At 43.2% G+C, this 25,700-nt stretch overlaps 1 protein-coding gene, 1 long non-coding RNA gene and 3 other non-coding genes across 5 annotated transcripts in view; 4 read left to right on the top strand and 1 right to left on the bottom strand.

Annotated features, from left to right (window-relative positions):
* ZNFX1 (zinc finger NFX1-type containing 1) overlaps positions 1-22,764 on the bottom strand; it is a 26,615-nt gene extending 3,851 nt beyond the window's left edge. Inside the window, exons 1-13 of the mRNA XM_027558299.1 lie at positions 22,322-22,764; positions 19,972-20,127; positions 14,108-15,919; positions 10,638-10,769; positions 8,901-9,049; positions 8,174-8,323; positions 6,727-6,841; positions 5,171-5,421; positions 3,370-3,509; positions 2,215-2,369; positions 1,640-1,785; positions 693-803; positions 280-375 (exon numbers count right to left, since the gene is read on the bottom strand). Of these exons, the coding sequence (XP_027414100.1) occupies positions 280-375; positions 693-803; positions 1,640-1,785; positions 2,215-2,369; positions 3,370-3,509; positions 5,171-5,421; positions 6,727-6,841; positions 8,174-8,323; positions 8,901-9,049; positions 10,638-10,769; positions 14,108-15,919; positions 19,972-20,032 (3,318 nt within the window). The 5' untranslated portion in view covers positions 20,033-20,127; positions 22,322-22,764. The remainder of the gene's footprint in view (positions 1-279; positions 376-692; positions 804-1,639; positions 1,786-2,214; positions 2,370-3,369; positions 3,510-5,170; positions 5,422-6,726; positions 6,842-8,173; positions 8,324-8,900; positions 9,050-10,637; positions 10,770-14,107; positions 15,920-19,971; positions 20,128-22,321) is intronic.
* On the top strand, positions 22,470-25,700 carry LOC113902920. Its single transcript, XR_003513957.1, has 5 exons — positions 22,470-23,091; positions 23,400-23,508; positions 24,318-24,382; positions 24,694-24,770; positions 25,508-25,700. It is a non-coding gene; the product is annotated as an uncharacterized LOC113902920 (long non-coding RNA).
* Positions 23,234-23,325, top strand: LOC113903749. Its single transcript, XR_003514290.1, has one exon. It is a non-coding gene; the product is annotated as a small nucleolar SNORD12/SNORD106 (small nucleolar RNA).
* Positions 24,151-24,241, top strand: LOC113903751. Its single transcript, XR_003514291.1, has one exon. It is a non-coding gene; the product is annotated as a small nucleolar SNORD12/SNORD106 (small nucleolar RNA).
* LOC113903748 lies at positions 24,453-24,544 on the top strand. The gene has a single exon (XR_003514289.1). It is a non-coding gene; the product is annotated as a small nucleolar SNORD12/SNORD106 (small nucleolar RNA).

The raw sequence follows: 25,700 nt of genomic DNA, 5'->3' as shown, positions 1-25,700 counted from the left end.
ATATCTAGCTTTTTATTGTTTGGGGTTTTTGGTTTGTTTGTTTTGCTTTGTTTTTGCCACCACTTGGCTTGTGGGATCTTAGTACCCTGATCAGGGATAGAATCTGGGCCCTGGCAGTGAAAGCACCAAGTCCTAACCACTGGACTGCCAGGTAATTCCCAATAGCTTTTTTAGAAAGCTGGCTGTATACCCTTCTGAAAGCCCCTTTTCGTCCTGAGAAAAAGATAACCTCCTAGGTTGCTGACAGCATCAGAGAAAGATCAGGTAAAGCAGATTCACCTTAATCTTCTCATATTTGAGAACAGAAGGATGGTTTTCCAGATCCTGGTAAATGTGAGGGGTCAAAAGCCGGGCAATTTCAGGACGCATGCGGTGCTGAAACAAGACACGTATGTCATTAAACACATGGGCAGAGAATAAATGGACAGTTTTAAAGACTAAGTTGCTAGTGGAAAATCTGGGGAGATGACATTTGAAAAGAACAGGGAGAAAAGAGCAGAAGAGAAACAGCTTCTTCATCTGACACAAATTCACCACGGCTGGTCTTGTGTTATTTTAAAACAGAAAACAAAATCAGAGTCATTTCATTACTAAACTAGCTTTATTTTATGAACCCTTTCTTATTGGCAGTTGGCAGGCTGCCAGGAGCCTTCACCTGGACATTCGGTAATAATGAAGATCTAGCTTCTCACCTGGTAATTCAGACGGACAAAAGGAATGTTTACTTTCACCAGCCGTTCAAAGAGGGACACCTCCAGGTTGAAATTCTTGGCCAGGTCATACACATTGGCGCTGGGGCGTAGCTGAAAAGAGAAACACGGCTGAGGATTGTCCACTGAAAATATATGTTAACCATCCACCCATCCACCCACCTATCAAATGTTTTTCAAGTGACTTCTGGGTTCCTGGCTCGGCTTTAGATGTTAACAGGCTAGGGGCAAAGAATGACAAAGACCATGAAGCCAAGAAATAAGGGTGATGTGACAGAATGCCTGGGGGTGGAGGTTCTTTACATAGATCTCCCTGAAGAGTGACATCTGAGTTGACACCAGCATGGAGGAAGTTGTTAGTCATTCAAAAAGGAAGCCATAAGAGGAAACAGAAAGGATAGGAGTTGGGAACACAGTGAGCAAATGAGACAGATGGTGGTGTGAGGTGAGGTCAGAGAAACAGGCTGTACCCTGAGAATATAGGTCTTTGTAGGCCACTTTAAGATGCTTGATTTTTATATTAAGTTCAATGGGTAACCACTGAGGGGTTTTAAGCTGGGGAGTAACATGACCTGATTTGAGTTTTTTTTAAAAATTCACTTTGGTTCCTTTATGAGGAATGGATTACAGCATGGCAAAAAACGGAACCAGTGGGATGGGGAGCATGCTGTTTTAACAGTCCACTTAAAATGCCAAGGTAAATTAAAAACGGCAAAGAGGCCAGATGGAATAGATGACGCTACCTCTAAAATATGCCCCAAATCTAAGAGGACCTGCTCTTACACTGGACATGGGAGGTGAGGAAAAGAGGAATCACAGAAAGCCACCAACAAGCCTGAGGATGGAGGAAGGAAGCAGAGGCCAGGGTCTTCCTGTCTGATTCCACCCCTGCGGAGTGTCAGTTCATCTTCTAGAGGGCCCAGGCCTACCTGCTGGTGGTCCCCAATCAGAATGAGGTGCTGGCAAGCTTTGCTCAGTGTGGCAATGGTGTGGGCCTCAAGGACCTCTGCAGCCTCTTCCACAATGACGATCCGGGGCTCCACCTTCTGCAGGATCTGGCGATATTTGGCAGCACCTTGAGTCAAGAGAAGAGACTCCTCTGAGTGGATGTACTGGACTCCCTGTGTCACTGGCTTCTGGACCGGTGCACCCTGAACCTGGGTCTGCTTCAGCTGAGTCCTCCTGTCCACCTAGGGCTCTGGGGACCACTGGACGAGAATGAGTGCTGCTGGACAGTCTCCAGAGCAGCACTGTCCCCATGCCATCACTGCTGAGCACTTGCTTTCACTGTGTTTGGAACCTTGGCACTGGAATCATCAGCTGCTGAAGTTCCAAATGCAATGGAAGCAAGAGGGTGAATATCACCAAGAGAATCCAAAACAGAGCTTGCTCTCAAGAGCTCTTCATGGTATTTTCCTCTAACCTACTAAAGAAGTTTCTCTTTACCCGTCCCAGATAATCTGATAGGCATTTGGCACCAACCGTGAACTCCGTGCTTTCTTACCTGTGGTTGTCATTCCTACAATCTGGGCATCTTTCAGGATGTGCAGGTCTTCCTGGAGTCTCAGCTCAGCCATTCTCTCTGCTGATGTGCGGTACTGGCGTTCATAGTTGAGGATCTTTCGGCGGGTGTCAGCCTGGTACATCTGGAGCCACAGCCTGAAGAATGTGAAGAATGAGGAAGAGGAAGCCACATGCTCTTTGAGAAGTGGTGGAACCCCCTCAGTGTGCCCTGTGCATAAGTGGAACCTACACCCTAGAGGAGGTTACATGCCACAGAGAAAGAAGACAAGACCCAGATGTGCAGGGACCTGAGAGTCCTGCACAACAAAAAATGCCCAAAAAAAGAGATGTGCAGAGAGATGTATGTAAGTGGTCAGGAACTAAGGAAGGCGGGGGATAAAGAACAGATGCTAATTACTGGACAAGAGTCGGGAACTTCAAAAGCTTCAAGAAGAATTTCTCACAAATTGTCCCTACTCCATTCCTGCCAAGCCCCCTCCCCCCTCCTCCCCCAATTCTCCATAAGTAAAACAGATTATGTCAGCACTCTTGCTATAAAACCTTCCAACAGTCCTCGTCAGCCCTAAGAGGCCCTGCACAACTTGGCCCCTGCCTCCCTCTCTGGCCTCACTTTCCATTTGTCTGAGCCACAGCCATGGTGGTTGCCTTCTTTCAGTTTCTCAAACAAACATGCTCCCTCCCATCTGGAGGCCTTTATGCATGTGGTCCTCACAAGCTCATCTGCTCCCCTTCCCAACTGGCCTTAATAAGGCCTACTCATCTTTCAGATCTTGCCTCCAGTGTCACTTTCCTGGATAGCTCAGACCAGCTCAGCTCCCATGTTAATATTCTTAGCTCCTTGGTTCTTTCTTTCTCAGTTGTGATGCCTATTTGTAACTTTTTATTTGTGGAACAAACTAATTTGTTTTCCTGGTTAGACTCTAAACCCCACAGGGTAGAGCCGTGTGTGTCTATTCTATCCTATGGCTGCATCCAGCACTCAGATAATCGGGAGTGCTCCATCCATCACCAGTTAGCACTAATGTTGAGGATTTGAAGGGCTTATATTCTAGAAATAGGAAAGGGACACCCTGGGGAAATTACATGGGCTGGCTGGGGGTGGGGGTGGTGGTGAGGATGGGGACAGGCACCATACCTATAAAGCTGCCAGCGAGAATTGAGGTCCAGTTGCCAAACATCCTGGATTTTATTGGCCTCGGCCTCAGTCATGGTGTTCAGCTTGCGAAGCTCAACCTTCACTTTCTTCTTCATTCTCTTTTTCTGGCTGCGCTGGGTCTGCAGATATCAATACCAGTCAGAGTCATGGAGCAGAGATGGGCCTGGTTCTAAGATGGGAGCCAGAGCACACTGAAAAATGGAACTGTCATCTCTGATGAACATCTCTTAAATGTTCCACACTCTCCCCACAGATATTTCATTGCTAAATGAGTGTTCTGGAGCCAGTTTGTCTGGGTTCTAAGTCCCATCTACTACTTATTAGTTGTGGGACCTACAGTAACATACTGAACCTCTATGTGCCTCAGCCTTCCCTTCTATAAAATGGGAATAATAACAGTGCCTCTTCACAGAGTTGCTGGATTGACTGAAGCAGTAAAATACATGGAAAGCACTTTAGAAGAGTGCTGGTAAACTGGTTACTACTGAGCGTCTTTTGACCACAGTCTGCTTCTTATTCCTAAAACACGACAATAGTGGAGGTACATCTCTCTCATTAAATGCTATACAAATCCTGCTAAGATGGTCTTAATGCCATTATATCAAGATAGTATCTTAAACATGTGGGTGAAAAGCACCATTTAGGAGAAAGTATTCTTCCTTGGCTCTGTCAGAATCTGAGGTCATGAGCCTTTAGAAGGACTAGCATGCCAGATGGATGTCATAATACTATGGACTCCCCTCTATTTCAAAACCAAAAAAGTCAACTCCTCCTAAGGCCACACAGCAGAGAGATGCCCAATCCATGCTTCTAAGTACTGTGATCATGATTCTGTGTCTCACATATAGAGACGCTGAACTGAACTAGGAAATCAGGCTCAAAGCCAGCAGACTGGAGAACACTGCATTCAGTAAAAACCTGCCCTCAAAGTCCCTTAGATCATCAGTAGGGTTCAGTGCTCTATTGTCATAGTAACACACGGTAAATTCTGAGGACCCCAGGGTTCTATCAAAGGAAGGAGAAGACAGAAAGTCTGGGCATTTATACTATTGTGGCTCTAAGAGAAATAACAAATTTCAAAGTGAATGAAGGAGAAACATTCCATTCAGTCTATACAGCTTACTTCATTCTGTTTTACTTGAATCCTCTAAAATCCTAATGCTCGGGCTGGTTTGCTGTTGAGAATATCTATAAAAGCACCAAGCACTAAGACCATCAGTGTCTGATCATTTCTCTAGAAGTTCTCTAGAAGTTCAAGAGAAGTCCTTGGCTACCTGCTTCCTGTTTTTCTAAGTTAGCATTTATCAGCAGGACCCCTCTAAAAGGCCGTAATTTCTATACCCTTGAAAACTGGACCTATTTTATACAGGGATTAGGTTGTAAGAGGGGGAAATGAAAGTGAAAGTCGCTCATTTGTATCTGACTCTTTGTGACCCACTGGACTATACAGTCCCTGGAATTCTCCAGGCCAGAATACTAGAGTGGGCAGTCTTTCCCTTCTCCAGGGCATCTTCTCAACCCAGGGATCAAACCCAGGTCTCCTGCACTGCAGGCAGATTCTTTATCAGCTGAGTCATAAGGGAAGCCCTGTAGAACGGCAAATTAAGCTAATTATGAGGATGAAATGAATATAGTGCAACAGAAGAAGGTGAAAATCAGGTCAGGACAGATGCTCTCAGGTCTGTTTCGGGAGTTTAACCCACAATCCCCTGGCGGTAATAATTGAACTCCCCTTTCCCACTCTGTTAGGGCTTTCGGGGGCTGTGAGGAAGTGAGTTACCTCCCACTCTCCTGTAGCCTGCTCCTGCCCGGCTGCCGTCCCGGGGCCATGGTTGTCTAGCCTCATGGCCAGGAGTACTTCCGCCAGCTCCTGGATTGCCCCGTTCTCTTCCTTCCTCCGCCGCCGGGGCCGCGCCAGCTCTTCCTCCTCAATCATCCGGTCTGCCTGGATCAGGTCAGCCTCCTCTGCGATCTCAATCAGCGAACCATCTTCTTCCCCTTCCTCCTCCTCCTCCTCCCTTTCTGCTTGGGCTAAGAGAGGACAGCAGGCAGGACATGGATGGAGAGTCTTAACGTCAAAGGGTAAAGAAGGGTACCTACAAGAGCTAAGATGCATGGAGACATTCCCAAGGTTTAAATGGTCACCTCCGCTGAGAGAAACACAGGAGGAATGAAGGGGAGAAAGACACATTTCCTTCCCCACATTTTTGTTACATTTAGAAAATCACATGAATGTATGCCTTTTTAAGGGAGATCTTACTTATGTCAATACATATACAAAGGAAAGTATACAACATAAACGTGCAATTTAAATGATAATAAAAATATATAAAATGAACATCCAGGTATCTTCCACCCAACTTAAGAAGCAGAAAGTTACCAATTTCTTTGAAGACATTTGTGGGCTGTACTAACTTGAATTTTTTATTACTTATTCCTCCCTTTTAACTTTACCATATATATGTTGTTGTTCAGTCACTCAAACGTGTCCAACACTCTGTGACCCCATGGACTGCAGCACACCAGGTACCCCTGTCCTTCACTATGTCCCAGAGTTTTCTCAAACTCATGTCCATTGAGTCGATGATACTACATATATAATGTATGTGTGTACGTGTGTTAGTCGCTCAGTTGTGTCCGACTCTTTTCAACTCCACAGCTCTTCCGTCCATGGAATTCTCCAGGCAGGAATACTGGAGTGGGTTGCCATTCCCTTCTCTAGGATATAATGAATATACATCTTCAAATAATGCATTATCTAGCTTTGACTTTTCTGAGCCCTAAAGAAATTAAATCACATTGAATATATTTTCCTGTAACTTGTTTTTTTTCATTCAGTATGTTTCTGAGAGTCATATCATATTGCTGTATATGCTGTAATTCATTCCTTTTCACAGTGGTATGGATTATCTGAATAGACGGTAATTGATCCATCTGTTGTACAAATGTGGATGGACATTTTGAGTTCCTTATGTGGATCTGCCAATCAATATTTCCACTAGTATCATATCAGAGTTCCTGCTGCTCACATTCTTCTCAGTGTTGGATTATATCAAACATTTTAATTTTTGCCAGTCTAGTAGGTGTGTAATAGTATATTCTTGTAGTTTTAATTCCTCGTTTCTAGTGAGCACTTTTCATGTTTATTGACCGTGAAGATTTTGTGATATGCTTCTTTAAAAGTCTTTTATTTGTTTTCCTATTAAGCTTTCATTGGTCTTTTTTGATTGATTATAGTTCTTTATAAATTCTGGGCATTACTATAAAGTCTTGCTCTTCTAGTCTTAACCACATTCCACCATAAGATGTGATTCTAGGTATACATGCACTTCTTACCTGTATTTTCAGGTACTGCTGGAGCAACACTTTGGGTGAAAGAACCAACACCCAGACCGAGAAACTCCAACATCACGGAATGTTTCCGACCCCGGAAGCAAACCCATTCACTATCCTGAGGAAAGAAGAATTATTAGTTAAGGAGAATTCTATGACAACTCAGTATGAAGGAAAGGTCTTCTCAAGAGGTCAAAAGGTAATTCCCCTAGAACTCTCTTAAAAATGCAATGTTTGGGCCTTGTTTAACTGGGTCTGTTAATAGAACTTGTACAGAATTTTAAAAACAAAATTTTTCTGCTTCTTTTGACAAAATCAGGAGCTATGGGGGCAATGAACCTGTGTTCCTAAAAGGCAACAAATGGCTGAAGAGCGCTGTTGCCATGCCTTTTCCGGTTTGCCTCAGTCCTCACTACTTAACAACACAGTTAACTAGCCTGCTTCAGTCATTCACACGACCTGACTGACCCTTTTTAAAGTTTTTGGGTTTGTAACCCTGGAAATGCCAACCCACTGATAGTAGAACTACCATTTCACTGGATTCCTAGCCACCCACTTTATAGAGATTGCATCATGGACTGCCCTGGTGGTCTGGTGGTTAATACTCCACGCTTCAACTTCAGGAGGGACAAGATAAATCCTTGGTTGGGGAACTAAGATCCCTGCATGCTGCGTGGCACAGCCAAAAGAGAAAAAAAAATCCACAGAGTACATTAGATACTTCTTATAATATCCTTTGAATGCAGGCATTATTATTATTCTTGTTGACTGCTGAGGGCCCTGAGGATCACACTAGCTCAAGTCACACAGTCAGTCTGTGTGACAGGTCTGTCAAGTCCCAGGCCTTCTATACGTGCTAGGTCGCCTTGCTATGATTTGGTTTCATTTAACAAATATTTCGAGCACACTTATTAAGTTAAGAGGTTTACAGATATTAACTTGCTTGTCCAATAACAATCCGGTAAGAATTAAGTTGATCTGTAAAAGACTGCCTTTTTGCAAGTTAAATTTACAAATACTGGCAATTTCACATAGTTCAACTAAATATGGTCCCCATGTGTGTGTGTTTTTTGTTTTTTGCTGCACTTCATGGCATGTGGGATCTTAGTTCCCCGAACAGGGATCAAACCCATGCCCCCTGAAGTGGAAGCTCAGAGTCTGAACCACTGGACCACCAGGGGACGTCCCTATCCCCCTTTATAAAAGAGGTAACAGCAACAAAAAAAATTAAGTCGCCTAGAGCAAAATCAAGATTCATATCCAGCAGACTGGCTCTAGAGTCTTACTTTTGACTAGTATATTCAGGTGACTTTTCTCCCGAGAAGGAACTTTTCACATCACAGCAGAATCATAGCAGATTATAGCTAATACTTTGACTGCTACTTCTGCTAGTGGCTCCCTCCCAATACTGGACGAGAGATGCTTGTACTCCATGGGATGACCCCTCTACCTGGTTCGGTCCATTCATCAGGCTTTTCCAGTGCTGGGGAGAGATAAACTTCTCCAGATGCTGTTCCTGTAGTACCCCACGCATGGTACACTCCAGAGTCTGGGCCCCTTCATGCAGTTCTTGCTCTGACTCCTTCATTTGTGTCATGATCTACCAAGAGCAGAGGGAAATAAGTGGATGAGGAAGTATGTCATCATGCTCAGCAGAACTCAGTCTCTGCCTTGAGGGAAAACAAAGGTAACACAGGAACAGCTAGTCTTAAAACCAGAGGATTAGTATCTAAAATGTCTAAAAGCCTCCTACCACTAGGAAGAAAAGGAAACAAATAATACAACAGGAAAATAGACCAAGTATACCATGGTGGAGACTTCTCTTTCCCTTAGTAGTAAGAATTCAGAGTTTTGGTTGGGCACAACACTGCCCACCTAGAAGATGATATTTATCTGGCCAACAGGCTGGAAGAAAGGTTATGGGTGGTTTGGGCGAAGTAGCTTTAAGGTCCTGGCAGGGGCTGGGAGGGGTGGTGTGCCCTTTTTTGTCCTTTCTCCATCTTGGACTATGAGGGCAAAGATCCCACCATAGGATTAATGGAATGCTGGAAGGAACCTGGGTCGTTCCCAGGTTTGTGGAGCTTCCCTATTTCCCCTGGCCTGCCCACCCACAAAGCCACTGCTGTCTTGGTTGGTTCTCCCTTGAGCAACCTCAGATCTCCGAAGCTGGGACTTACACTCATGTAGGCCCTTCGGAGGTGCAAAGGGAGGTTGCGGCGGAATTCCCGCTTGTTCCGCAGCTCCCTCAGGGTGAACTGCTTCAGGATTTCACTGTTGCTCCTTCCACCTACCCGCACAATGCTGGTCTTTTGACACTTGTAGATGCCTAAGGAGCAAAGTGGAGCACGGGCAGAGTTAAGAGGAGCTACGCTGGATTCTCTTGGGTAAGAGCTGCATGTGTCTGGGGTGTTGGTGCAGCTGGTCCCTAAGGGTACAAACTGGTATTTACAGGAAATCTACCCTACCAGTGAACAAGAAGGCCCCAGAGATGACGTGACCTGCAGAGCAGTAAAGTGTGATGCTTCAGTGCAAAGGCTTTAGACTCAGACACCTGGGGACCCAAGTCTTATCTTTACCACTTACTGCTATCTTACCTGGGGCAGGTCACTTAACTTGAGCCTCAGTTTCTTTGTCTGTGACTTGACGACAGTAATACTTTCCCTATAGGGCTATAGCCTGGATAAACGAGAGAGTATCTTTCTAGCTTCTAGGGGGGGCCTGGCCCAAAGTAAGCATTAGTAAATGCTCTCTATTACTCACTCTATAGATATTTGCTGATTGCTTATTATGTACCAGGCTAGGTTTGGAAGCTAAAGTAGTCAAAACGCAGGCTCAGTTCCTCATTTGTTCTCATGACTCACAGTCTACCAGAGAAGACATGTAAACATTTTAACTTAATAAAATTTAATACTACAAATACATGCTAAAAGTGTGTAACAGGGGACCTTAATTAGTTGGGTGGGGTATGGATCTAATTTTTGAGGATCTAATTTAAACTGAGACTCCAGGAATATTGAAGATTTAATGTAGATGAAAGAAGGATATAAAAGAGTGGAAAATAATAGTCTAAGCATTATTTTCCAAAGAAAAAATAAATACTTATTCATTCATTAATGTGATTAATATTTTTTGAGTGTCTAGAATGTGTCAGGATCTGTGAATATAGAAAGAAATAGGACAAAAGCTCTTAGCATTTATAGTCCAGGGTAGAGATCCATACAAATAAATAGTTACATATGTGCCAATTAAGTCTTAGAAGAAAAAATACAACAGGACCTGGGGCAAGAAGGAAAGTCCATATGAAGTGAGACCTGAGGAATGAGCTGGAACCATCTGGGCTAGATGCATCAAGACTGAGAGAGAGAAGAAAAGAAAAAGTACATGCTAGGCAGAGGAGACAGCATGGGCCAAGAAGAAGCTGGAAGAAGACAAGAAATTGTAGACAATCAGTGTGGCTGGAATTAGAACAAGGGAAGAGGTAGGACAAGAGCATCAGACTTAGGCTGGAGCAGACAACACACAGAGGAGGGCATGCAACCCATTCCAGTCTTCTTGCCTGAAGAATCGCCATGGACAGAGGAGCCTGGTGGGCTACAGCCCATGGGGTCACAAAGAGTCAGACACAAGTGAGCGACTAAGCACAAGCACAAGGACAACACACAGCCTTTCCTGTCATGGTGAGCAAGGACTGTGGACTTTATTCAAAGTGCAACAGAGAGCAACTGAAGTCGCTCATGGTTCAACTATATATGTCTTAAAAGAGAAGTTTATTTTTTCAGCTGTGCTGTGTGGTTTGTGGAATTTCAGTTCCCTGACCAGGGAATGAACCTGCACCACGGCAGTGAAGCCCATAATCCTAACCATAGACCACCAGAGCACTCTCAACAGAGAACAATTTTGCCTACAGATATTACCTTCCAGAAACTGGTCCAAAGCATGATTAGTGTAACACACAACCAAGATGGGGAACTTCTGGATGCTAATTTGCCAAACAGGCTCGTTGGTTAGAAGGGCCTGAACAATTTTTAGACCCACATAAGTTTTGCCTAAAAAAACAAGGAAAAAGGAGAGTTAAAAAACTTAAAGAGACTTTCTAAAAGGAGTAATTAATTACTTATAGCAAGTTATTATTATTTAAAATTTTAAGGCAATACATTGAGATGGTTTAAAATCCTAGAAGCACAAATGGTTTTGTATTATGTTCTCCTCATTCTTATGTCTCCAGCTACCTAGTTCCTCTCTTGGAAACAACCAACATTACTAGTTTATTGCATAACTTTTCAGAGACAGTCATTCTATGCATACACAAACAAAAATGAATATACAGTCTTTTTCTAGCTTCCCCCTTCCTTTCTAAAATACAAATAGTAGCAGACTATTTTCACTGTTCTATATCTTGTTTTTTTCACTTACTAAAATTGGAGGCAGTTCTCTGTCAGTATAGAAAAAGAATCCTTTGTTTTTCACAGCTGGAAGGCATTGTTTTCAGCTAGTTTTCTACTGACAGACATATATTAATACATTGTTTCCAATCTCACATGGTGAATTATTTAGAAATGCTTTTAATATACCATAGTAGACTTGCCTTTGTGATAGGAGGGAAAAAGTCACAGAAATCAACATTGGAGTTAGACTTATGGGCTAATTAGTAAATGCTAAATTCTTATATTGGGTCAGGCTGAGAGGGTAGCCACTGTCCTCAAAAGTACTCAATACTGAGTAATACAAGAAAATAAAAATTTTCAGTATAGCGGAATACTTTTCAGTATAGATAAATGACAATTTCTTGCTTCTTTTTCTTCATATTGTATGTATCGAGTGCCAAATAGGTGTTAGATATGGGGTTAAGTACAAGAAATACAATGGTGAGCAAAACAGCCATGGTTCTTATCTTCTGGAACTTACAGACTTGCAGAAGAGAAAGATAATCACACAAACAAATGTAAAAATCATAAATGTGGGAAATGAGAAATACAAGGTACCAAGAAAACAACTGGGATTCTGATCTACTCAATGGGACTAGAAGAGGCTTCTATCTATCACTTCTGGGAAAGTGGTAACTGAGTAAGGCTGGGCAAGAGAGAATAGAAATGGACTGGCTGGGAGGTTCCTGCCATCTTCCAGGGAGTGACGGAGGATAAGGCCTGGCTCCAGCAGCTGAGATAAGGAGGCAGACTGGGGAGCCGTTCCAGAGGTAAACTTGATTGCCACAGGATAATGGTTTGGCTGGGGCGGGGAATAGAAAAGAGTAACTCCCATGTTTTTAATTTGGAGTCCTGGATGGATAAGGAGACCTCCAGAGGAAAGAAAATCTTTTTAATTCAATATTTACCCCATTCTCTCCCACTGCTTCCTTCCCCTTAGAATGGATACTTTTGGGGATTTCTACCTCCAAGATGACCCCTCTGTCACCTCCCCTCAAATTCACAGGTAGGCTCTTTTTTAGTAGCTGCGTGTGTGTATGTATGTGTGTAAAGCTAGTGTGAAATTACTAAATTACTACTTGGAGCTAAAGAATCCCAATTCAAATGATAATATTAGGGGAAGTTATTTGGAACACAACATTTTTAAAATATACTAACAGCTCCTACAAATCAGTAAGAAAGGGAAACCATCCAATAGAAATATGTCAAATACAAAAAGGCAATCCATAGAAGCAGTAATATAAGTAGCTAATAAAGACAAGAAAGGATATTTAATCTCACTGTTGATTAAAGAAATACAAATTAACCACTGTGATATACATTTCTAGAGGGCAATTTGGCACTACCTATTAAAATTACAAATTCACATATTGTTTGATTCAGTTAGGGATTTCTCCCCTGGACATATTCTGCTTCTGTGTGAAATGACTCACAAACAAGGTTATTTACTGACATTGTTTGTTTTAGTAAATCTTTCCATAGAGAACTGGTTAAAGAGATTATAAACTAACTATACAATGGAATATTACATACTCATCAACAGGATACTACTTGTGCACCAATCTGAAAGGATCACCAAGATATAAGTTAGCAAAGCAATATGCAAACTGTTTTCTAGCACAGAGAGTTGAACACTAATTCATTCTTGGTGGCAGTACAAACTGGTATATCCTTTTCTTCTTCTAAAGCCCTGAAAGCACTACTTTAATTATGCATATTTTTCCATCATATGGGTGTCTCATCAGTAACTACTTTGCATTTTGTTACATTAGTTTCTTATCATGAGCTGCCATTGTTTTATCGGTATTTTTTAAGGACCTCTTCCCATTGTTTTTTTAATATTCTTTTGAGAGGGTTAATATAGCAGTACCTACTATTAATGTGAATTCCCACCTTAAGGAAAAACATTACAGAAGTAATAAGCAGAGTACTCAAATATAAACACACACAGAAATAGATATATGAATACTTAATAAGCACTGTCTGTGAACCTAAAAAACAACAAAAAAACACAATATGGTACATTCACGCCATGAATACAGGCATGCTATAAAAAGAGTGAGGTATATTTCTAAATGTGACTGTAGTGTAAAGAATGTAAAAATATCCCTAACATGTAGTTATATACATATATAAATTGTAGACCCATATAGATATATAAATATAGCATAATCTCATTTTTGTTATTTAAAAAATAGGAAAACTATGCATACATACATGTATGTATGTAAACACATAAATACATTCAGAGACACGAAGATGTATCAGTTTTAACTTTGGAAAACATCTGGAATGATGTACGTCAAACTGCTAATAGCAGCTATCCTTCCAGAGAAGGATTAGAGTGGCACACAGGTCAGGGAGGAGGTAGGCAGGTGTATTTCCAAGAGAAACAACTACCATGAGGTAGATGACAGAGCCAGGAGCTTCTAAACTGCCTGAGTCTCAGGTCTGTCAATTGCCATCTGTGTGAGCATCAACATATCATTCAAATCCTTTTTGCCTTAGTTTTTTCATCTACTAACATGGAATGGCTTCTACCTCACAGCCTTGCAATGAGTTAACATATGCAAAAAATAGACAGTAGTATTTGGCACACAGGGTATTTATAGTTGATACTATTTAAATTTATATAAAATCAAGCAAATCAATACAGCCTTTGATGAAGCAGACAGAAGTCAGGCATCTCCCTAAGTCTGACCCCTTAGAAGTCTTTTCTAACCTTGTGATTTTGATCTATTACCATGTATACCAATGAGTCCTCACTGGAAAATCACTATGAGCAGTTCCTTTTTAAAAAAATTTCTACCTATTCATTTTTTGAGCAGCTACTTTTTAAACAAGTTTGATGCCCATTTCAGGGGAATGTCTTAAATTAAGACATTCTAGAAACTTAAGAGTCCAAGCCACCCTTGCCTATCTCTTAGGGCAGATGTGTACTGTGAAAAATTTTATCTTACCTGTTCCAGGAGGTCCTTGAATAATAGCCAGTTCTCTTGTGAGAGCAAACCGCAAGGCTTCCATCTGGGAGTCATCCAGCCTCAGGGCTTCTTTAGAGGGCCACTGGCAGGGGTCTAAGACATTAACTCTGGGATGTCTCAAGCCCTCGTCATTCCTCAGAGGTTCCCCAGTGGCTGAGGGATTCTTTATTAACGGAGTGAAATCATATCTGCCCCCCATGAGCAAGTACCTTGGCTCCCTCACATCAGAGTCACACTCCACGATGTTCCTCTGGAAGGGGACATCTTCCTCTTGGACTTCCTGGAGTCCTTCCAGGACGTGCCTATAGGCCTCAAAGTAGGCGGTCGTCTCCACCATGAGGAAAGAGTCAGAGGGCTGGACGTCTGCGAGCAGCTGTTGGCTCTGCTCATTGAAAGAGAGCTGGACAATTCCTCGGCAGAGATCTTCCTGCTCCCGGTTAGACACAGTAGCAAAAAGAAACGTCTCAAAGTTGTCCTTGGACATGCACACTAAGGATCCATAGAGCAATCGCTTGGAGTTCTGCCAGCGGACAAACTTCAGTGGTTTTGTGTCAAATTGCACCTTGTAGACAATACCTGTCGATGAACACACAGGGGTGATAATCCTGGTATCAAAGTAGATTCGGATGTCATCAAACTTTCTCTTCCTCAGGCCTTGGTCTTCAAAGCTTTGGAGAAGTTCCAAAATGCCCTCTCGTAGGGGTCTGACAAAATCCTCTCGTAGGAGTCTGAAGTGGGTATCTAGATAGACAGCAGTGCTCTCATATTTTCCAGAAATAATGTTGGGGCGAAGGAATGGCTTTTCATCCAAGTGCACTTCATTGTAAGTGGGATAAATGGGCATGGTCCGGTAGCTCTCAACATGGTCTTCTGCCTTGGGCTGCACAAGAGTGTAGGTATCCACTTTTAAAGTGCCCTCTCGTCTCTTTTCCTGCAGATGTTCAATGATGGTCTGGACCTTTTCCAGGTTCTTCTCTGTCTCCTCTTCTATGTTAACACCAGAGGCCCTCAAAGCATTAAGAGAAGCTGGCAAGAGAGAAATGAGCATGGAAGTTTCCTGCACAGAGCTGGCAGGGAAGACACTTACAAGGTCCTGGAGGAGGGAGATGATATTGCTAATGTGTTTTGGATACTGGTTTCGAACTTCAGGGAGGGGTTCAGTGATCATCCCTACCACATAAGCTGGCAAGCAGACTTTGAGGAATTTGGAATTCTTCAATATGCCCAGGATATGGAGAACACTGTGGCGGTCCATTTTGGAACTGCAAGCCTTCCAAAGAACCTGGCAGATGAGCTCAAGGAAGTCCGACTTCATAAAAGAATGAGACAAGAGTTCCTGCAGTCCTGAACATGTGGCAAGGGTGATGACCACCTCAGAGGAGTCTTTCTGCAGAAGACTTTCCAGGAACTTGTAGCCCAGTTTCTTTACCTGCTGTGGCTGTTCTGCAGGCTTTTGGTGGGGGGTCCGCCACTGCTGGAAGTTTTCATCAGATCGTGGTGGGGGTCTGCGGTTCCTTCCCTCCTGGTTGCCATTTCTCCTCCTGGTGTCATTTTCCTGACCGTGTCTTTGGCCTCTAGGCTCGTCATTGGCGTGACCTTCCTGGTTCCTCCTTCCCTGATGTGGGTTCCCGCCCATGGCCCCAAACCTCTCTTCTCTTTGCCGATGAGGAAAAGGATGGCTGTTGGCCCTGGGATGCCTTCTGGGCTGGCTGGCTCCTCCTCTGAGAGCATTGGCTGGTGGGTTATTGGCCTGATTTCTAGCTCTTGGTGGTAATTCTCCATCCATAGGTCCTAAACACAACGGGAGTTTGGGGCAAACATAAAAATCAAGATGCAAGAAAATCCAATAGTACAACAATATGAACATACTCGTATTTTCCAAAACAACTAAGGAGCTTAGGTTTTATTCGGAGAGATAAAAGGTTTCCTACCAACTCATGTTAATAAATATAAAATACATTACTATGGTTGCTGTATACATTAGGAAAATACTGTTTTTTCAGAGGGTACAAAAAGAACAAAGGGAATAAACATTTGTTGAGTGCCTCATACATGACAGAAAATAATTACTCATTTAATCTTCATAAGCTGGGATGATTTCAGGGGCTCAAAAAGATCATCTCATTTTCTCAGTCTCTTGCCAATACCAAACAATAGTGAAAGCATGAGTTTCATAGCCAAACAGACCTGATTCAAATCTTGGTCTAGGGACTTCCCTACTGTACAACTTTGGCTAAGTTTTATAATTTCTCTAAGCCTCACTATCTGGGTTGCTGTAAAGATTAAATGTTTATAAGATGCTTAGTATACTATCTGACTTTCTGCTCTAAACAATTAGGTCACAGGCAACAGAGGCATCAAGTGGGGTAAAAGTATACAGGGAAATATATATTTGAACTTTGCTCAGCATCAGATGGCAAAAGGGAAGGTAGGACTTCCTTTCCCAAGATGTTTTTGAGCCAAAATAATAGATTGTGAAGGAAACCAAAAAATGAAACTCAAGTTCTGTTTCAGGTCTGAAAAATGAAACTCAAACTTTGATTCAGGAAACTGAAAAGTGAAACTCAAACTGTGATTCAGAAACCTGAAAAATGAAACTTAACTCTTCCTCCTTTCTGCAGCACGAGTTCATCTACATAGTACTTCTCTATTACCAATCCTCAGACAAGGAGGTCTGCAGAAGAGCAGATGTACCCAGCAAACACAAGCTAACATCATCCTGTGGATGAAGCTGAACATGTTCTTCTTGATCTGCCACACATTTCATAAGTGACTTTGGCCAATTTACCCAAGTCCATTTTCTTTCACTTTCCTTTCCTCTAAAACTGAGTCTGGAGCTGACCCAACTTAGCAAAATGACTTGGAGATTTTAAAAACAAATAAAATAAGATTGTATGCAATGATTTGATGATAACAAATGTTATAAAAGTTTCAAATGAATACCATATTCAAGATGACTGGGCCATTTCATGCCGTCAGATCCAAAAAAATCTACTAATGTACGTATTTTCTTGTAACTGTTGTTTTTACATTTACTTTTCAAACTCCCAAGATATCATTAAATTTAGTCCTTTTAATACTGGTAAAAAGTCCTACTTTTAATGCTGGTCTGATTAGAAGACAATGTTTTGGAAGAATGGAAAACTGTATTATTTCTCAACCTTTCAACATTCACATAGCTCATAAAATAATATTCTACAGTTCTTCCTCATCTGTTTCACAACCGAAATTCGGAGAATATATTGCAAACTTAGGAAAAGGCAAGACTCCATTCAGTTTTGTTTTAGACAGTTCTGAGCAAACAGAATAATCATTGCAGTAGAGTGATGCTTTTGGAACTAACTTTGCTTTGGTGACTAGAACTCTATACACATACCATCGAACACATAGCTACTAGCTATGTGTAGCTATTAAGCGTCTTAAATGTGACTAGTCTGAATTAAGATGTGTAGAATGACACATGGAATTTTGAAGCCTTCGCAGAAAAAAAGTTAAATACCTCATTAAAATTTTTTATATTGGTAACATATGAAAATGATAATATTGAACACTTGCGGGGAATAAACACAAATTGAAATTGCTGAAGTACTATGAACACTGAAAGGCAGGTGTACTCTCATGTTCATCACAGCATTATTTACAATAGCCAAGATATGGAAGCAGCCTAAGTGAATGAATAAAGAAGATGTGGGGTGTACACACACACACACACACACACACACACACACACACACACAATGGACTATAACTCAGCTATAAAAAGAATTAAATCTTACAATTTTTAACAACATGGGTGGACCTAGAGGGTATTATGGTAAATGAAATGAGGCAGAGAAAGACAAATACTCTACGACTTTACTTAAATGTGGAACTTAAAAAAAACAAAAGAAGTGAACAAACACAAAAAAATAGAAACAAAATTATAGATACAAAGAATAAATAGGTGATTACCAGCGGGGAGGGAAGTAGGGGAAGAAGAGAAGTAGGTAAGGCAGATTAAGAGGTACAAACTCCCAGTTATAAGATTAATAAATAGTAGAGAAATAATGTATAACACGATAAATGTAGTTAACACTGCTATATATTAAATATTAAAGTTTTTAAGAGAGTAAATCTTAAGATTTACCCTAAAAATCCTAATTTTTTCCTTCATCACAAGGAAAAAACTTTTTTTCTATTTCTTTAGTTTTGTTTGTATACGAGATGATGGATGTTCATTAAACTTATTCTGGTAATCATTTCATGATAGATATTTAAGTCAAATTATTATGCTATATACCTTAAACTTACACAGTGCTGTATGTCAATTATATTTCAATAAAACTAGAAGGAAAAAACTCCAAGAAAAGAACTATAATAATAAAATATACTCAATTATAATAAAATGATATTATTTGGATACATTGGCTTAAATAAGACAAATACCAAATTCTATTAAATGATTATTTAGTATTAAGTTTTTAAATTTCATGTCACCTGTTTTTTGTTTTTAATGATGCTACTAGAACATCAAAAATTATGTTTTTGGCTTGCTATGTTTCTACTGGATAATGCTGCTCTAAACCAGTTATTGCCATTTCTGATACCTCATCTCTACCTTTGCTAAAGTGAATTGTACCAATTTAGCAGCTCTCTTCGGAGAAGGCAATGGCACCCCACTCCAGTACTCTTGCCTGGAAAATCCACGGACGCAGGAGCCTGGTAGGCTGCAGTCCATGGGGTCACTAAGAGTCGGACACGACTGAGCGACTTCACTTTCACTTTTTACTTTCATGCATTGGAGAAGGAAATGGCAACCCACTCCAGTATTCTTGCCTGGAGAATCCCAGGGACAGAGCCGAATGGGCTGCTGTCTATGGGGTCCCACAGAGTCAGACACGACTGAAGCGACTTAGCAGCAGCAGCAGCAGCAGAAGCTCTCTTAAGGAAAGGGGAGGGCTGTTTAGTCTCAAAGTCACTCATGCTGTAGCTAAGGAATAAATCATTCTCGGTTTTTCTGACTTTGCTGCTCGGCTTGCAGGATCTTAGTTCCCCAACCAGGGACTAACCCGGGCCATTGCAGGAAAGTACCAAGTCCTGGAGAAGGAAATGGCAACCCACTCCAGTATTCTTGCCTGGAGAATCCCATGGACGGAGGAGCCTGGTGGGCTACAGTCCATGGGGTTGCAAAGAGTTGGACACGACTGAGCCACTTCACTTCACTTCACCAAGTCCTAACCACTGGACCTCCAGGGAATTCTCAAGAATAAACCATTCTTTACTTGAGAGATGCAGTCAATTTTGGTGGGCCTGCTCATCCATAAGGAACTTGATTTCCTTCCCATTAGAGATTTTCTTTGACTTAGGTTATTTTCTGATAAGCCCACATAAATTCAAAACATTAAGTTAAAAAGGCACTAAATACACCTAATCTATCAAACATCATAGCTTAGCCAAGCCTACCTTTAACGTGCTCAGAACATTAACAATAGCCTACAGTTGGGCAAACTCATCTAACACAATGCCTATTTTACAACGAAGTGTTGAATATTTCATGTAATTTACTGAATAATGTACTGAAAGAATAAGATGGTTGTCTGGATACAAGTGGTTTTAAGTGTATTAATTGCCTGCTCTTGGGACAGCAAGGCTGACTGGGAGCGGAAGCTCACTGCCACTGCCCAGCATCACAAGAGAGCATCTTACCACACACATACCGCTAGCCCAGGAAAAGTTCAAAATTCAGGTCTGAAGCACAGCTTCTACTGAATGGTTATTGCTTTTAGACTATCTTGTAAAGTAAAAAATCATAAGTGGAACCAACATCAATCTGGGATCATCTGAGAGTAGAAAATCTTGCTCACCTCTGTGGTTAATATGAGGATTCCTAGGTCCCACCTCTGGACAAGGTCTTCGGTCCTCCATGTCTGAGTCACCTGATCTCCTCCACGGTCACTTTATTTCAGTTGTCTGGAAGTCTGCACGGTTTAATAGTTTTCAGAGCCTTTGAAACACAGCATCTAGCAGAAAAAGAAAAACAACAAATACCCAAATAGTATCAAGCTAATCCTTCTGCCTCTATATCTTAATGCTTTATTAACTAAGAATCAAACACAGATTTTAATCATGTGCACAAGTGTTCAACTCTGTGAATGCCCAATTATGATACAAAACAGGAAATTCACAATTTAGGATCAAATTCCCCCTTCCCTGCATCCTTGTATTTTCTTGGGGTTAAGGAAGTGTCATCATTTCCCATTCAAAACTCCTGTTTGGTTTATACCTTTAGCCAAGTTACTTAATCAGTTGCTAGGTTTCATTTTCCTCTCCTATAAAGCAAACAAATATTGTTGCCAGGACAGAAAAAAATTACATTTTTATTAACCCCAAAATCATGTATTGGCCACTCCGCCCAACACTTCTATAATACTCTATAGCTTGCAGTACTCTATAGTTTGTAAATAATTAGTGAGCAGATACTATACTACTCTTTGGAACAGAGCCAAACTGATAAAGCCCTCCCCTCCACCCCAGCAAGAGAAAGAAAGAACGTTTCAAAAACCAGGAGCCTTAACATCTACTGGATACTGTTTTCTCAGGACCAACTATAGATAGAAACGTGCGGTTCCTTCCTTCTTTCTTCTATCTTGATCTGCAAAGGTAGTCCTACAGGAGTAAGAGGAAGCCCCTTTAAAGGAAACTTCTCCATCCTACTCATACACATCATGTGGGCTGGGGCTGGGGAAAGAGTGGGTAATTGAGAGTTCACAGCAAAGGGACCTTTCCCAACTGTCCCTCTCATTGAGTTTTAACACATTCATACTTGGAAACTGTGAACAGATCTGGCATTATGAGGAGTAGGGAGTCCCCTTCCTTCTTTCTGGGAATATTTTTGAATCTCATCTCTCATTTTATCAAACCCAGTTCTCAAGGCTGCTGCTGCTGCTGCTGCGTTGCTTCAGTCGTGTCCGACTTTGTGCAATCCCATAGACGGCAGCCCACCAGGCTCCCCCGTCCCTGGGATTCTCCAGGCAAGAACACTGGAGTGGGCTGCCATTTCCTTCTCCAATGCATGAAAGTAAAAAGTGAAAGTGAAGGCGCTGAGTTGGGTCTGACTCTTCCGACCCCATGGACTGCAGCCCACCAGGCTCCTCGGTCCATGGGATTTTCCAGGCAAGAGTTCTCAAGGCACAAGTTCAATATTTAGAGTTTTTCTGTTTAATTATAAAAACTTCTCAGGGAACAATTCCTTCTCTTGTTGAAAAAAAAAATACTCAAATAGAAACTCACACATTTCTGGGATAAAAGAAACAGAAGAAAAGAAAGCAGAAAGGCAAGGAAAGGGAGAAGCAGGGAGGAACAGGAAATGCTACCAAAAAAGCAAACTAGAGTGGGTTTATTTGGGAATCAAAGCCTCAAAGGACAGGAAGAAGAAAATCAGTGATGTTCAAGCCAAAGGAAGAGTTAAATCAGAGAAGAATGTAATTTACCAGGGTGGAATGAAAGATGTTAGAGGAAGTTTCCAGGCTCCTGAGAGAGTAGAAGAAAGGACGGAGAAGTCCCTGACACCCAGGGCCTCAGCAGGTCATGATGGAACTATTATAGGGTCAAGGGACAGCCAGGGCTGGGTGGGGCCACGAAGAAGGTGCCCTGCAAGGCTGAAGCCTGGAGCGGCTGGGGAGGTTGGGGAGACAGCAAGAGGTTTGGGGTTCTCAGGAGGGACGAACTGAACTCAGCTGGGGGCTGCCTGCTGAAGCGCCGAGGGCGGGGAGCGGGGCGCCTAGAAATAAGGATGGGGAGTCTAGGTGCGGAGGGTGCTTCTAGAAGAAAGGGGATGAGTGAGGTGATGGAAGGTGAGGATGAAGGAGGGGCTGTGGCAGAAAGTGAGGACCGAGATGTGGGGGACGGAGGAGAACTAGATGATGAGGATGTAGGCGGAGGAGGTGATGGAGACGCTGAGGAGGGTAAGAGCGACGCCGGGAAGAGGGGACAGGGACTCAGGTGGATGAGGGGGGCGCTGAGGGGGTGATGAGTGCGGAGATGGGTGATGGAGGTCCTCAGAGAGTGATAGGGGCTCTGAGGCGGGTGATGGGGACGCGGGGGCTGAGGGGGCGGCGGGGCGGCGGCAGAGGCAGGACAAGGGCGGCACGGATCCCGAGTGGCAGCGGGCGGGACCAAGTGTGGGACAGGGGCGCGGGGCACGGGGTCGCTCACCAGGCTCCGGCGCGTCCTCTCTCCGCCGCCGCCGCCGCCGACTGGCGCTCGGACTCGGGCCCAGGCAGGTCCGCGGCCCCGCCCGGCACCGCGCACTTTCGGTTTCCCGGCCCCTCAGACACGGGGCGGGGCGAGGGGCCGGCCGGCAGGAAGACGGGGGGAGGAGGAGGAGGAGGAGGTGGCCCAGGACGCCGAGCGAGGGGGCCAGGCCCTGGCACAGCCGGCACCCCCTGCCCTAAGGCCCGTCAGGGGCGGGCGGATGCGCGGGCGTCGCCTCAGCTACCCCAGGCGCCTGGGCAAGAGGGCTCGGGCAGGCGCCGCTGAAGGGAGGGGACTGCGGGGGGCGGGTTAACAGCACCCAAGGCCGTTGTAGGCCTCAGCGGCCCCCAAAGGAGCGGGGACCCGGCGGAAGGCTCGGTGCCTGTGAAGCGCGACATGGCGACAAGGCCGACGGCACCCGGAGGCCTAGTAGGTACAGCGAAAGGGCGGGGCTAAAGCTGCCTGGACGACCATTAGACCTCTTACGTCTGGGCGGCGCGGAGACTGCATTTCCCAGAGGGCCTCGCGCGGCGCGGGCTTGGCGGGGGCGGGGAAAAGGAAGCGCCTCGGAGCCAGTGCGCAGGCGTGAGAGTCCCCGGTGGCTACTTAAGGGAGGCTGGCTCGCTGTTCTTCCTTTCGCGTCTGCGGCGCTTTGTCTTCTTTGTGGTCTGCTGTCTTTTCTTCATCCGATGTCGTCTCAACCCTGGAATCAGAATTTACTACTGTATGTGGTGAGTAGAAACCTCGCTTCTACATCTCTGCGCTTCCTTTTCCCTCTTTGTGCCGTCGCCTCTCCCGGTGCTCCCCTCTCCTCTGACTGAATAAGCGTCGTTGGGGAGATGAATGAGAGCTGAAGAAACCTAGGATTCCTCGGCCGGTGTAAATGATGAACTCACTTTTTTCCCCATCAGATCGACCATGTTGATGTCTTTGAATACTTGCCAGTTAATTCTGATAACACCGGCCTCAAAAGGCGGTGCCCTGTTCTCTTCTGACTGTGGAAAGATGGCGACTGACGACCTTCTTTGTTGGTTCGCAGATTTGCGTGATCAGACGCTACAGAATGAATCTTGGCGGAGGGGTCCCTGCTGGGGCTCAAAGGGAACCACGTGTCGACAGGCACAACCTTCAGCTTCCTGACCTCTGGAGTAAGCACGTTTTTCTTATGTTTTTGACCTGTTGCAGGAATTTGTGCTCTGAGGAACCTCTTGGTTTGCTAGGCCGCCTTGCAGGGGAACAAAAGAGAGTAAGGATTACTAATAAGCATATTTTAGTTACTCGATTTTCTTGAGGTAATCTGGATTCATTTTATTATAATTCACAAAAACGTATGTATTAGCCACATTTCGAGCCAGGATCAGTGAATCGGTGTTAATTTTTAAAATGCTCCTTATGGCACATACTCAGATGCCCATTCCTTCCCTTTTTTAGTAATAAACAGCTTTTTTGTACTTAAATTTCCAAGTGGGTGAATACAGTGATGATATTGCTTTTTTAAGGAAGGCCAAATGTTTCTTTTGACCATGTTACTCTTAATTCTCAAAGGTTTAACTTTTAAAACTGAGTCAAAAATGCCACCCTAATGTTGGGATCTCTGAGACAGTTTTCCTTAGACCTTGCTGTGTTAGAAGTGATGACATGTTGCATTCAAGTGTGATGATCAAAACGCTGCAGTCACTTAAGTAAAAGCCAACCATTTTCCCACAGCTCTTGGCCAGCCATGCTGGTCTCTATCACATGTTAAGTACAGAAAGCTGGGGTGTTTGCCTTGTAGAGTCCAAGAGGTTCCTGCTGGCATTAATGATGACTGAACTTTTTTCCCCGACAGATCGACCATGTTGATCTAACTTCTCTAAGCCAGTTTCTGTCTGATATGCCAACTTGGGCAGCTCTTCTGCCCCCCACTGCTTTTGCATCTAGCTGACTTACAGGTCATGTTTCAATGTTTGCATCTCAGGCTCACTGTTGGCAGCAAACAGGCATTGAATGGACCATGATGGATCCAGGATTGGGAGAGAATTTGTAAGTCATATCTATTTAACCGCTTTTTTTTTTGAAGGGGTTATCCCCCTATGTTCTACTTTTCTGTATGGCCATTGCAGCTGATGACTTAACTTTTTTCCCCATCAGATCGACCCTGTTGATCCAACTGAACTATTAGCCAGTTTTGTCTGATGCATTGGCCTCAAAGATAACTCCTATTTGATTTCTGCTTACCACTGACTTTCTGTGTGGGTGGTTTTTTTTTTAAACTGGGAATAGGGCCTGCCCTATGATTTCCTCCCCGGCATCATTCAAGTCATTTATCTTTGCTTCCTCTTACTTTCCTACAGGACCAGAGCCCTGTGTACATCAGGGCCTACATAGGTTGATGGCAGCCTGATTGCAGTTTGGTTCAGTTCTGTAACAGGTAAGATTTTTGTAAATTTTTGTCCCTTTAGGTGTTAACCCCTTGGTAAAATGATAACTGATTGTGTTGCGGGTAGAGAAGTGTTGGGTTTGCCCAGTTGGGAGTGACTTGGGGACCAGTTGCAAGTAGGGTTCCAAGTTACCTTTTGAGTTGAGTTCCAAATGGCTTGTAATTCATTATGAAAGATTGAATTCTTAACACTGTTAGTTGGATGCCAACCTCAGTACATTACTCCATGGGCCTCTTAAACATGGCGGACAGACTCCTCTGTCCAGTGGCAAAGAAGTCTGGGTTTGATCCCTGGTCAGAGAACTAGATCCTATGTGCATCAGCTAAGGCCTGGTGCAGCCAAATCAATAGAAGTAAATATTTTAAAACTACTGCCTTGCATCATCACAGTGAGCAGATCAAGGAGACAGTTTTTTACCTTCTGCCTCCCTTCTTAAACATAACGCTTTGTATGCCTGCTTATCCACTTTACATTCAGATGCCTCCATTTGTCCCTAAAGTATCTTTTGCATTTATTTCATGCAGAATGTTGAGTAGAATCAATATTTGGCATATCAGGAACAATATTGACTTTGATGGGCAGACCCCAGGTTGGAAGCCTCCCTCCTTGGTCTGGTACTTACCTGTACATCTTCCTAGTTCCTGAAGTTTAGATACTCCGACATCCCAAACAAGTAGCCATTTGCATCCTAATGAAGTACTGATTGTGATGTGTCTTTCTTTTTAAGGAGTTTCAACTGTGGAGTCAGAATGCAAGGCCTCTTGATAAAAATATACATTTACTTCTGAAGCATGAAGCATGAAGGTTTGGGTTGTTGTGTAACCTAAGTGTGTAGAGTTAAAAAGCTTGTGGCTGTTTTGGTTATTTTACTTTGTAGCCTTCCTGTCTAGAGAAATAAAATAAAATCCTTTAAATGAAAA

Source organism: Bos indicus x Bos taurus, chromosome 13, assembly GCF_003369695.1.
Source record: "Bos indicus x Bos taurus breed Angus x Brahman F1 hybrid chromosome 13, Bos_hybrid_MaternalHap_v2.0, whole genome shotgun sequence".
Lineage (NCBI taxonomy): Eukaryota > Metazoa > Chordata > Mammalia > Artiodactyla > Bovidae > Bos > Bos indicus x Bos taurus.
Note: the sequence above shows the minus strand (reverse complement) of the source record. Positions and strands in the feature narration are given on the sequence as shown.